The sequence below is a fragment of the Oryzias latipes genome, chromosome 5 (assembly GCF_002234675.1).
Source record: "Oryzias latipes chromosome 5, ASM223467v1".
Lineage (NCBI taxonomy): Eukaryota > Metazoa > Chordata > Actinopteri > Beloniformes > Adrianichthyidae > Oryzias > Oryzias latipes.
In genome coordinates, this window is record NC_019863.2 from 24,283,293 (window position 1) to 24,296,632 (window position 13,340).

The 13,340-nt window shown below is 38.7% G+C and overlaps 1 protein-coding gene across 5 annotated transcripts in view; it reads left to right on the forward strand.

The window, feature by feature from the left end:
* epha8 (EPH receptor A8) overlaps window positions 1-13,340 on the forward strand; it is a 129,210-nt gene that overhangs the window by 49,481 nt on the left and 66,389 nt on the right. For all 5 annotated transcript variants that reach the window (XM_023955115.1, XM_023955119.1, XM_023955116.1 and 2 more), the window contains exons 3-5: window positions 9,357-9,410; window positions 11,167-11,310; window positions 12,460-12,609. In XM_023955115.1, the coding sequence (XP_023810883.1) occupies window positions 9,357-9,410; window positions 11,167-11,310; window positions 12,460-12,609 (348 nt within the window). The remainder of the gene's footprint in view (window positions 1-9,356; window positions 9,411-11,166; window positions 11,311-12,459; window positions 12,610-13,340) is intronic.

Sequence of the window (13,340 nt, forward strand, 5' to 3'; positions counted from 1 at the left end):
TATCTCTTCGCTGTTGCGCTGTTTGTGGAAGCACAGAAGGGTTTTCGGTTTTCTACAGTATCAGGAAAAATTAAGGTGAAATTCATCCTGACTGCCTTGTTGGGTGGAGCAGCTATGTAAAGCTGTTGAATCATCATGTGTCGGTGCAGGGTGTTATTTCTACAGGTGACGTTGTTTTGAAGTTGAATTATGAAATCTGGAGGGAAAATCTTCTATTTGAAACATTTCACGACTCATCCAAGTGGCTTCATCAGTCTGAAGGTTGTGGATGTTAACCTTTATAAAAGATGAAAAATGTCTCAAGAATGAAAACAATTTAACTTGTGTTTCTATTTATGAGATCAATTTACCTTAAATGCTCAAAGCAAGATATTTGTTTGCTATCTAGTAAACTTTAACTGTTGTACTTTTCCTGTAAACAGGAAATGGGCTGAATGTTGAATCACTTTGTCAACATTTATTGTGGGTTTGAATCTATTGTGTCACACAAAGGGTTGTGTTTGCAGCTGAAAACACAAAGCTTTTCAGGTGTCAAGGTAACTTGACTGAATATATTATTACGTTTTAAATATCAATATATTCTATAAGTAATTGCTTGAAAAGTGTGATTTGTGTTTTAATACCTTTAAATCTTTTATCATGTTACCAAAAAGAATAGCTGATGGCCTCCCTTTTGAACATTTAGGCCTCTTTCCAATGATGTTTTCCCACCTCTTAACCCTGTATAACCATTTGTATCATACTTGATACACGCATTTCTTATTTCCTGACCCTGTTTCGCCTTTGACTCCATTTGCCTGCCGCCTGCTCCGACTCTAGTCTGGATCCTGACTATTCTCGTTGTTTCTCTGATGCTCCCATGCTCGTTATTGACCCATGCCTGCCTGACCCTGATTTAGCTTTGTGCACTTTAAGCTGAGCTAATAAACCTGCTGCAATTGGAACGAGCCTTCTGCCTGTTTTGTGACACTTTGCTATGGGAGGTAATGCATCTAAAAGGTGTGAAAAAAAATGCTGATAAAAAGAACAGGGAAAAGGATTCTGGTTGAACATTAATGCATGTGACCCACTGATGCATTGGTTTGTTGATCCATGTGAAAACCAGGTCAGTAAACATACTTTTTAAATAAAGCATATACACATGTTAATTATGCCCAATAATAGCCCATTAATGCATGAAGAGTGAGTAAAAGGGAAGCAAAGAGATGCTCATTGCATCATGGGAGGTCTGTTAACAGCACCGGCTTATAGCCTAATAATCAGCATTGGAGTTCTGAAGCTGACCGCTCTAATGACTCTTTCAGCACTCAGCTCTGCTGGTGAAAGAGCTTTCAGACACGCTGACCCGCTCTCCGCTGCGCAACGCCGGACATTTTATAAGAAATCCTTCATGATCCTTTCAGCCTCACTCCAAAACTTTTCCCCACAATCTTTAAAAGAGCAGAAATATTAGTTTTGCACAACTTTGTGTCTTTTTCGCACATTTCGAACATGCACACACCATCCCGTACAAAATTGCATCGCTGAATAGAAAGCAATTACACCATCTCCAGCACTGATCCTAGACCAGTGCAATTAACACTCCTATTCCAGAAAGGTTATCGCTGTCAAAGAGCCAGCACACTGACAGGAACACACAAACAGACACAGACACACGTGCCGAAGCAAAGTTATTAGGCCTGCTGTGGGTGTGTAGCTGATAGGACCAGAGCCAGAAAGGTGTTGGGAAGAGTTAATGTGCAGACCTGTGACTTTACATAAAACCCAGTTTTAAGCCTGGAAATGCCACCTGTGAGCTGCGCCTCTCTTTCTGTCACAAACACGCCGCCATCTAACCCCACCTATTCTTGCTCCGTCCTCATCATCCACATCCTATTCTCTGTCTGTCGCTACGGCATCACATTCATTAATCTGTAATGAGATCTTTAAAAGATGACACCCTTCATCAACTTTGGCTTCCCTTTTGATGCTTTTTTGCTGAAACATCGTCTGCAGCTTTTTTCACGCTTCAGTGCAAAGAAAGAGGAGAGAACAAGTGTTGGCAGAGCACACATCTGAATTTTGAGCATAATTTCAAAAACTCGTGAGTGGCTGTATAATGCATGGATTAGAGATCTAAATACATACATTTGATTCCATGACTCCCACATAAACATTGGAAAAGGGACATTATGTGATGAATCCTCAGGAGCTCACTCACTTTGTGAACAAAGACCATATTCATTTGCATCTTCGTATCATCTGGACAGTTCTGCAAAGATGTCTTGTGTTTTGTGCGATCATTGACAGCCAACGTCTGAGTGATCGGCTCTGACCAAATGTACAGTGCAGCGTATTTTTAGTCGTTTATAAATAATTTTTTGTTCTGTAAGCATGTGTGTGTCAATCAGTCCTCAGTTTATTGCCCCGAGTCTGTTTGCAGTTTAGATAAAGTTGTACATCAGCCACTGAAACCAAAATTAAACTCATTCTTATCAAACTCATTCGTGAATTCCTACAGGTACATGATTTGAACCTGCTTTATTCCCGTTCTGGTTCCCAGGATTGCCGGAGTCTACCCAGCTATGTCAGGACGGAGGCAGGGTACACCCTGGGCAGTTCACCTGGCCAGCACAGGGCTAATGAAAATCAGTTTCTTTACATTTAGACACTTTAAAAAAACATTGTTCAAAAGAATCACTTCAGACAAACTTTGTTATATTTTTTGTGTTTTTCAAGATAGCTGGTGACTTTAAATTCTTCTAGCCCTTCAAGAGACTGGCGACCTGTTCAGGGTCACCCTGCCGTCGCCCAACAGTAGGTTGTTTGGCTCCAGCAACCCTGTAACGTGTTCAGCTGATTTTGAAAATGGATGGATGGACTAGACAGAGCGAGTACGGGGACTGTGTGGGGGGCTCCAAGAGTAAGTGGTTGGACCAGTACTAGGGTGGAAGAACTACCTGTAGTTGGAATGAAGTTTTTCTTGTAATAAACGTTCTGTTGGACTTAGTGGTGTTATTACTTTTCCAGAAAGGGAGAAAGGGGCAGAAGGGATCTGTAGCAAATAATCCTCAGGTAGATCAAAGAATTTAATCTAAAAGGCAATCCAGGCCTGATAGTAAAATTCATTTTATAAACGTGATTGCAAACAATAAAAACTTGATTAAGAACTTGATGTTTAGCCTTAATGAAGGCTAGACTGTGCAGAAGAACTACACAATCAACTTTACCTACTGACACGGACAGATCAGGACAAAGGTAAATAGCAGGAGCGAAGTCAGTGGAGCCTGGAGGACCAAAAAAACCTAGTAGCTAGCAGCCTGGTCCTGTGTAATCCTATAAAACCCTTCGTATCATATTTGATGCAAACAGACTCCAGTTTTTATCAAGAGCCCATCTCATTAACATGATCAAAACCTTCCTTAAATTAATCATATATAACATGGTCTATGTTTTCTGCCCTGTAGTTCTTCATCATTCCACTAGGGTAGTAGAAGGACTTTTCCTGCTCATTAAAATGGCTGCCTCCATGAAATCTGAAAAACAATTGATGGAAAAAGTTTAGCTAATTTTCAAAATTTTATTGTGAGAATACTTCTTCTAATGTTATTCATTTTTAAGAATGACTGCTTTCTTTATTGAAAGAATGCACAATTTGTTGATAATTAATTTTTTTTATATCATGGTCCGCGTAAATACTCGATTCTGATTGGCCGCTGGGTGTGATTAAAAAGTGATATTCCACAGGGATAATTCACACCTAAAATAGAAGTTCTGGTCCTGTAGCTTAAGTGTTCTATATCACTGCGCTGGCTTCTTTAAAACAAACTTTTGCTTCATCATCTGGACAAAAAATAAGTAGCAAGAGTTGAACTTTCTCTCTAAACTGATCCTTTATTTCACCTGTTGTCGATGACCAGCATAAATACCACTTTCCTTTGCTGCTGCAGTCGAGGTCGGTACCGGCTCAGCGGAAGAAGATAAAATTTAATATACTTGTGGATAACTATAACACATAAATGGACTGAAATGGCTTGCACCTATGAAATGATTTTATTTAGAAAGAAGATTGTGCTGTGATGTATCTTCTTTTTGTTTTATCCTCCAAAGTAAGTCAGTCAAAAAATTTAATTTGACCTTTAATTGTACTCTCTTAGAAAAAGTAAGTGTACTACAAGTATTCTTGGTAAGTTAGGCAATATACTTACGTTTACTTTTTATTTCCTATCTGTATATTGTGAACTTCAAATTTTCCAATTTAGTGCAAATAAGTGATAAGTTAGTATACTTCCTACACTATACATACACGGTCTGAGGTATACTTGCTCTTGTATACAAGTACACTTCATAAAAAAAACTCTCAAGTCTACCACTTTTTGGTAAAGGGCTGCTGTCATTTTGGACAGAATACAAGTCAATACATTCAGTGTTGGCAGAGCACAACAACTAAAAGTCTGTGGTTGATACTGACCAAAAAAGCTGGAATAAGTCTATTTTTGAAACAAAGTCCATGAGTTTTAGTTTTGTTGACAGTTGCTTCACCCCCATCAGGCTGAAAATTGATCAAATTAAGAACTTTCTGAGTTAAGGTATGAGAACCTGCCAGTGACTGTCATTCTTAAACAAGATTAGACAAAGTAAGTAATACAGTGACAGATTAGATTAACGCTTTGCTGGTTGATTTGTTTGTATACGCTAAAATCCTCCAGAAGGTTTGTTCGAAGTATAAGTGGCAAAAGACTTGGAGGCTGAACAGGAGTTAGAAGATTGCCATCCTCCCTGCAAGATTCCGAGTGTTTACGCTGCAGCTGCAGCTCCCTCCAGCTTCCTCAGAAATCATGAATAGAGCCTTGAACACATCAACTCCCTCCCTGCTGTTCCTCTCACCAGCAGCACATAATCAGCTCAATTCAACCAGTTCTTCTCTACAGTTCTCCTAATCACTCCTTCTGTCACTTTTTCATCAGTCTGGCATCTGCTCTCACACTGATATAGATTTCATGCTGCAGTGTGGGGTTTGTATGAAGACAGGACCAAGACGTGAGTCTCTTAAAGACAAAAAACTGAAAGCAACCTTCACTTGCTGCTGTTTGGGCATCTAAGAGAAAAAACTTTTTATTTTCTGTTAACAAACTGAGGGAAATATTGAAGTGAGAAGGAGAGCATGGAGAATTAGATAACGATTGGCACGGAGGATGACCCCTTCATTGTACCGACTGGAAATACCAGTAGCTGGAACGGAAAGGAGGCCTTTACCAGCTGAACTATCATTGACGTTTCTCCGCTTAAATGTTATATCAGTGTTAGTTCAAAGAATCTGTCTGGTTTTTCTGCAGAATCCACTGAACTCCTGACTCCGTTTGATCTGTGCTTTAAAAAAATACACTCAAAAAGTACACACCCCAGCTGTAAAACTTCAAATTTGTAATTCTGATAGTATTGAGAGTATTGAAAGGTATTCATGCATGTTTATGCTTGAATTATTGTATTGCATTCGAATAATCTTATATATCAAATTGCTCCTGTGTGGAAAAGTCATTCGTCATCAGTAAACTGTGAACTAATCACTAACAGACTTAAAACTGAATAAAAATAACTTTGCTTTCTAAGAGAAGAGGATATGTTTAAAACAACATCCTGCATAAAAAAGTGCAGCTTTAAACCCCCAAAGAACTCCAGTGAGAATCTTAATTCCCAACTATACAATGTTCAGAAATGCCCAACTGACTAAAATGACTCAGAACTCCGAGAGGACTTATGAAGGAAGTCATCAAAGGAGCAGAACAACATGAAAAGAAGCGTGGGCTTCTTTGATTTAGTAAAGGTCAGAGGTCATGAAAAAAATGAAAAATCAACAAGAGAGTTCAAGGAAAAAGACACTGTTGAGGAAAAAGAGTACAAAGTCTCGCTCCAGATTTGACAAGTAAAGGATTAAGCCTGACAAGTTACCAGTGAGCATTCACTGTCCATTAAAAAAAAACTTCTTAAAACTGATTTTAATCAAGAGGCTTCTGACCCAGCATTAGATTCTGCTCTGCTGGTGCTTTTTTTTTTTTTTTTTGTATCAATGTTTTTTGTTTTACTAATGTATTCATATTTTACCATCCTACTTTGAAATTGTTGTTTTTATTTCTTGTAGATTTTACTGTGGAGTGTCTTGTTTAGGCCAGTCCAATAATGTAGAGCATTCAGGCTATATGACCAGAACTTCTTTTTATAACATCACTTTTTAACTGGACACCCTGCACACAATCAGAATCAAATATTCACTAAGAAAAAGAAAATTCTAGATTTCATGTGTTCTAATGAGACAAAAGGGAACTTGCTGGACGGTTTGTATGTTAATACTGGAGTCAAACAATTACAGAACATCAAAGCAACAATCAGTATGATGGTGGTGGTGTGATGATGTAGTGCAGCTCCAGGACTAAGACAATTTGTTTTAGTCATTTGAAAAGCTCTCTGATTTTTTTAGTATAACATTAATCCAAACACAGGAGCATGAAGGTTATCTCTGAATAGATCATTAGTATCATTATATAGATCATATAAAGATAATTATTGTCTAGTCAAAAAATAAGTCTAGACCAAATTCTATACAAAGACATTCAACAGTCACTCATGCCTTTATTGTGGTCAAAATAAAGGAATTCTAGACAGTCTTTGCAGTCATTGCAAAACGTTTGTTTGAAGAAGATACTAAATACATCAAGAACCGGAAGAAAGGTGGCAGATTTGAAGTTCTTGTCTAAATACATGAAATACTTATGAAAAACAGCATTTTTTAATTCTTCTAGTCATTTCAAATTGTGTTTTAAGTTGTTAAAATGAAAAATAAATAAAAAATGAAACGTAAAAATTCCATTTATTTGAAATAAATCTTCAGGTGGTCAAGGCCAATACCTTTTTGCATCACTGCATGTGCGTTCTGACAATGTGTTTTTCAGAGTGTGTCCGTGTTCATGCGTGAAATAAACAGCTTTCCTTTTTGCCAGGCTGATTTCCACAGATGACAGAAATCCAATGAGTTGACAGACAGAAACATAAACACACTTTATGGGAGATTAATTCTGCCCCCTCTCTTGTATTGTTTAATCTCTTGTTTACCGTTTTTTTCCTCCTAGCCTGACTTGAGTATTGTCTGCGTCTCCTCGCATGTTGAAGCATTCTCAATTTCTGGAAAAATGAGAAGATGTAAAAGTGAAAAAAGGGATTAAAGGAGAGGTTGAAAGAGCAAAGATGGCAAGGCAGAATAATGAGGAAGATAGGTGTGTTATACACCCCACTAATTAGCCAGGGTCTTAACAAGTTCAAGGACGGTTTCAATTTAGTTGATAAAGATGAGAGGATGAGGGAGGAAAGGGGGAGATGGGGTAGTCCTTTTCCTACATCTTAATTATCCCCCTGGCTTTTGGCTGCTTGTGCCAAGGATGGGGTGGGGGGGTGTTGTAAGATGTTTGAGCGCCTCAACCGGGACAGATGGGGGTCGGAGGTTCGAGTTGAGGAGGGAAACTGGAGAGTTTCCATGGAGAACCCTGAGCGTCTTATCAGAGTTCAGCTGGGATCACTCAAAGCTTGCAGGGTCGAAGCTTTCCCTCTCAATTACCCCACAAACTGTACATGGGGCCCCAGCCCTGGAGGATCATGGGTAACAGAGTAGTTGAATACTACACACATGCATTTTAAGTGAGGTATTTCCATTCTACATGCTGACATTTAATGTGTAAAAGTTTCTACAGCTTAGCATGTAAAATGGCATATAATTATGAAAAAAATAATAAATATGAGATATAATTTTAATGTAATACTAATTTATTCATCTCGATTTTCTAAACCCGCTTAATTCCCTTCAGGGTCAATACTGGAGGCTATCCCAGCTACTGTTGGGCTAAGGCAGAGTACACCCCGAAATGGTCATCAGACTATTTACACAAACATATGCTAACATTAGTTTATATTTAACAATTTTATGACTCAGGTGCTCCTTTTTCAGTAGAATAAATGTTGTAAAGTTTTGATGCAGCTTTCATACAGTCTGTATGAAAGTCTTCAGTGTAAAACTCTTCGCTCCTCCATTGTTCTTGTAAACACTCTTATTTGCAGAATTACAGGGCATGAAGCAAAACTGAGCATTTCATGTGCTGGCCGTCCTGCTTTGTGTACAGGTTCCAGTACAGTGTGACATAAATCAGCACATCTTCCTTGTAACCTTTTTTTTTTTTCTCTTCGCCTGAAGCTTTGGGTAAACAAAGCAAATCTAATCTCATACATGAGGGGAATCTCATCAAAGAAAGACGTGCCCCCCCACAAAAATTACATTAGGTGAACTTCAGCAATGCTGAGGAGCAGAGCGTGAACGCACATGCCAAGTGTTGTGTCAGACATGGAGGCCTGTTCTGCATTTTTATGTTTAACTTAGGCTTTACAGACCCACTCCAAAGAAAAATGTTGGTGTTTTTATCATGTTGGAGGACATATATAGGGGAAAAGTAAGCTTAAAATTGCATTTCGGCGTATTTCTTTATTTAAAATGTAAAATGTAGTAAAAAATACAATTTAAAAAAAGAGCTTATTTGTGACATAAAAACTGTGCTGGTCAGGCCACAAACTCCTTGCTTCACTTCATTCTGATGCTTCCACTTGTAGACGACTAGAACCATAAACTCCTTTTCCGTTGTCCGAGCTGGCATCTGGCTCAAAACTGTATGGCTGGATAGCTCCAGTATTGCTCTCCATTTTTGTTGCACCAGTAATGTTAGATTGGTGGTGTGAGGGGCTGTCAGCTAGTGGTGGAGAGTGTGTAAACAAAGAGCTCTCAGCAACAGGGAGGAGAAGGGAGGGCGGGGTTCCTCTGCGCCAACAGTCCCACCCACAACTCAGAGGCGAATTTTAATGAACTACTGCCGCTCTGCAGAAACTATGTCCTGGAAAATGACAACGTTTTTTTAAAAATATTTTAGCTAAAAATAGCATAATTGTAATTGAAAGACCACTGTGAACGCTTTAGAAATAGATCAAAAGATGATCAGAATGAGATTTTAAAACAAGTTTTTAGGGAGTGATTGCACTTTGGGGATGTATTTATAGAGTTCAAAAGTCTATGTTCAGGCATTGGGGGGTGTTGGAGTTCTCACAACCCAACTGACTATAAGTATTTTTACAGCTTTTATGGCTAAACTCAGTTTAATGCTGGCAGAGTGTAGCTCTGAAGCTTCATTAGAACATCACACCGATGAATAACATGAGTGCCGGCTTTCTGAAAAGGAATCTTTTCATTTTATTTCAGGTCAGATTCAATGATGGAATGAACACAACAATGAAATGCATTCAAAAACTTTGAATAATAAATGTTTGCCCCGCTTCGGTTTCTCTCTCAGTGGGACGCCATTAACGAGATGGACGAGTACTTCACCCCGATCCACACGTACCAGGTGAGTGGTGTTCTCAGCGTGAGCTGATGGCGTGGTCACTTTTTCAGCCCGACTGTAAATCCTTTCATGCTGCATCAATCACAGCTCTTTACATGAGACACATTCAGTGAGTAGTTCTTTGCTCAACTTAACGACAAATTCACTACCTTTTATTAGTGTTTTGTTTTAACTTATATTATTTTCCTGCTTTTGTTTATGCTATATGTGAAAAACATTGTTTTGAGGGGTTTTAAAATGACAAGTAAAGTCATAGATATAGAAGATAACTACATATTAGGTCAAAAACAAAAGAAAAAATGACGTTACTAAATGTTATAACTGTTAATTGAGATAAGTAAATTGGCTTAGGGGAGGCATTCAGGACGGCATCATCAAACATAAATAATACAGAAAAAAAGCTAAACCCTATGCTAAAAGTAAGCAAATGCTGAATTTGCTGAAAGATGTGAGGACCAGGTGATGTAAAAATTCAGACAAACAAGCTTGGTAGCAGAAAATGAAACCTTTAATAAGTAAACCTGAACATGAAAACTCCCATAGACTAATGGCTCGACAAAAGAGTGACAAAACAAATGACCTGATGCTGAAGAAAACCAGACACTTTAAATACCCTGAGGGTATTTATTGGAAGTGAAGACAGCTGTGGATGATCATCAACCTACACTTGGCGTGACTGAGAGTGGACATTTTTGAAAGACCAGATGTCCCGTCAGAAACCCAACATACTTTAAACAGACTCGACAATTCTTGATTGGCTGGAACATTTTTGTTTGATACCAGCTCATGTTGGACTTGCAGAAAATGAAGCTAGCTTCTGAAAAGCAGCACATTGTCGCTAATATAGAGACTAAAGCAGCAAGGAAATGTATAATCAAAGGAAAAATAAAACCATTATGGCACAAAGGTGGGAGTAGGAAATGAAGGGAAGGTGATTCGGTGAACCGTATTTTCAAGACTATTAGTCGCAGCAGCAAAAAAATAAATAGAAAAGAAGAAAAAAAATCATATTTAAGTTGCATTTTTGGGAGAAATTAAACAAAATACGGAAAACAGAACATTTTCAAAGAACACTTTAGATAAACAGGAATATACATGACGTTTTAAGTAATAAAGTTACTTTTCTTTACTATTACTGTCTTTAAATAGTTTTTTTTAGTTTAGATTCATTCAGCCTTCTTATGTATTTCTATTGACTAGAAATTTTTTTTTTTTTTTATCAAACCTTTAAAATGGTAAATGGCGTATACTTCTTTAGTGCTTTTCTTCCTTCTTCAAAGGCCCAAAGTGCTTTACAGTCACAGTCCCAATCACCCATGCACACACACATTCACACACTGGTGGCAGTTCCGCTGCCGAACGTTGGCGCCAACTTTCCACCAGAGGCAAGGTGGGGTTCAGTGTCTTGCCCAAGGACACTTCGACACATGGGTGTGCAAGGTGGGAATCAAACCTTCAATCTTACGAACACGGGTTGACCGCCCTACCAAAAATGCTGAAGGACAGAGAACTAAATGTTTATATGTTAATTAGAAACGCCTGCCAAATAATCTTAGTTCTTGCAAAAAACAACTTGAGCTACATGCACAGGTGCGGCATGTGGAGCCGCCTGCCTTCAAAATCAAGTGGAGTTCCAGAAGAGTATGAATGCTATAATTACCCCACATTTATGATGAGCAGTTGTTGATCCGTGACTTTGAGTGCAAGTTTGTTTGTGTTTTTACTGCTGATCAGTTCGTAACACACACTTCCTAATCAGGTCTGCAACGTGATGAGCCCCAGCCAAAACAACTGGCTGGTGACGGGCTGGATTCCCCGAGAGGGAGCCAGAAGGATCTACATCGAGGTTAAGTTCACCCTGAGAGACTGCAACAGCATGCCCGGAGTGCTGGGAACCTGCAAGGTGAGAAAAAGCGCAGGAGTGGGACTCTTTCTGATTTAAGAAGACGACTTGTGTTTTCGAACTGTCTTTTAATAATTGACTGGATGTGAGAAGCTTCAAACTTATGCTCAAAAACTCGGGTCGGTGAGTTACTGCTGCAAGCCAGTCATTTGTGTCTGGCAGTCCGATCCGATGACAGCAGGCACACACTTCAACTCTCAACCACCACTAATTATCACACTCTAATACTTCAGAAAATCTAAAAAGGCAGCAGCTCCAAGCTCAATGTGTGAGCTCATTACAACAACCCAAATATAGACGGAACACTGACCTGTGAAGGATGCAAAACTAGAATAAGTTCTGACAAATGTCTACTGTGGTGAAGAGATGAAAAAGACATAAATGTATTGTGCATAGGTTAGATGAAGAGGTATAAAGGGATACTTTTACCTGATTTTAGAAATCCAGCAAACAATCACAATATTATATCTGCATGTTGGATTTTTTAAACCAATTCTGGGTTCAAACTTCACATCCTCTTACTCTCTTAAGAAGAAGTTGAAAGAAAACACTTGATTTGCAGCTAAATGAAGGTAGATGAGTAATGCCTTAGGTGTGCTGCTATGTGGAAGATGATGAATGTCGGGTATTTTATTACAGATGTTTTGGAGGGGAAGTTATTTGTTTGAGCGGAGTGAACCTGAACTTTTCAGTTAGTGGAAAACTAGTTCCAACAAACGTTCATCTTCTGGCTAAAGTCATTCCTGTCTTTCGTGTGCTTGACACTTTAAAATAAAAATAAAAATGCGTGTTTTAGGTGAAAAATAGAATTTGAAAGACAATTTGAGGAAAACAATTGAGATAACGTCCTACACGCAGCCAGCTGAGCCATGCAACCACCATAAGTTAGCTAAAAGGACAGATAAAAAAGCATCTTTATAAAGTGAAGTTTTAAATAAAATCCCCCACAACCAATGTTCAACTTCACCCTTTCAAGGTTTCAAAAACTATTGGTACAAAACTTAGAGACAGTTAGTTTAAGGCCAACATTCATTTTAGCCAAGAAGTCTAACCAATGACAGTAATGCTGTTGAATCTATATATTATGAAATTAAGTAAATGGTCAGGTGTGTCTTGCTTGAACTTTGTCTGCCCTCGTTTGTTCTGCAGGAAACCTTCAACTTGTACTATTATGAGTCTGACAGAGCCGTGGGCTCAGCCATCCGGGAGAACCAGTTCAATAAAATTGACACCATAGCTGCTGATGAGAGCTTCACCGGCGTTGACCTCGGAGTCCGAAGACTTAAACTCAACACAGAGGTATGAACGCTAAGCCTTTTAACGTCAAAGACGAGAAACACCTGGGATGTGTCAGTCCAGCATCTGCTTGGCAAAAGTTGCTCCAACTCCTGAATCATTCCGAAAAAATCTTCGGCTCTGCTGTCGGGTTCAGACAGAAGATACAAACAGAGTTTGGTTCACTGTCCTGGGAAATATTTCAATATTGATAGGAGCTGAAAATTTGATAGTGGATCCTGGAAAAAAACCTGTAATTGATGTCTTCTGTTGCTACATAGAGAAAAATAGAAAAGATGCTGCATTCTTTATTGTTCACTGTCCTTGGAGTTGAGTTGAATTGGTTTGCAGCTGAATTGGAGTTATGATCTGTCTGGTAGTTGTTCTATAATCTGTTTCTCTCATGTTGTGCAGCTAAAGTGCCTAAAAAAAGCTGACAAAGCTACAAAAACTTTTAAAGTTGACATATTAGCTAATCCTTTTCATGTTGTCAGCAAATCCCACAAAGGCAACAAGAAGAAAAACAAAAACTTAGGATCTTGGTCTGCATCTTCATCTTCATAGCTCTGAAGTATTCCTCTGTGTCTTTGAGCTCTAGTTTTGCATAAGCTCTTTAAAAACACATCAGTCTGGAAAAATGGACTGCTCTGCGTCTACAGTCCTTCATCCACCTAGAAGATGGACACTGCTTATGGACAGTTTTTCTTCAATCTCATGAACTCAAAGACATGACTATTCTCTAAAGGGAATCCCAA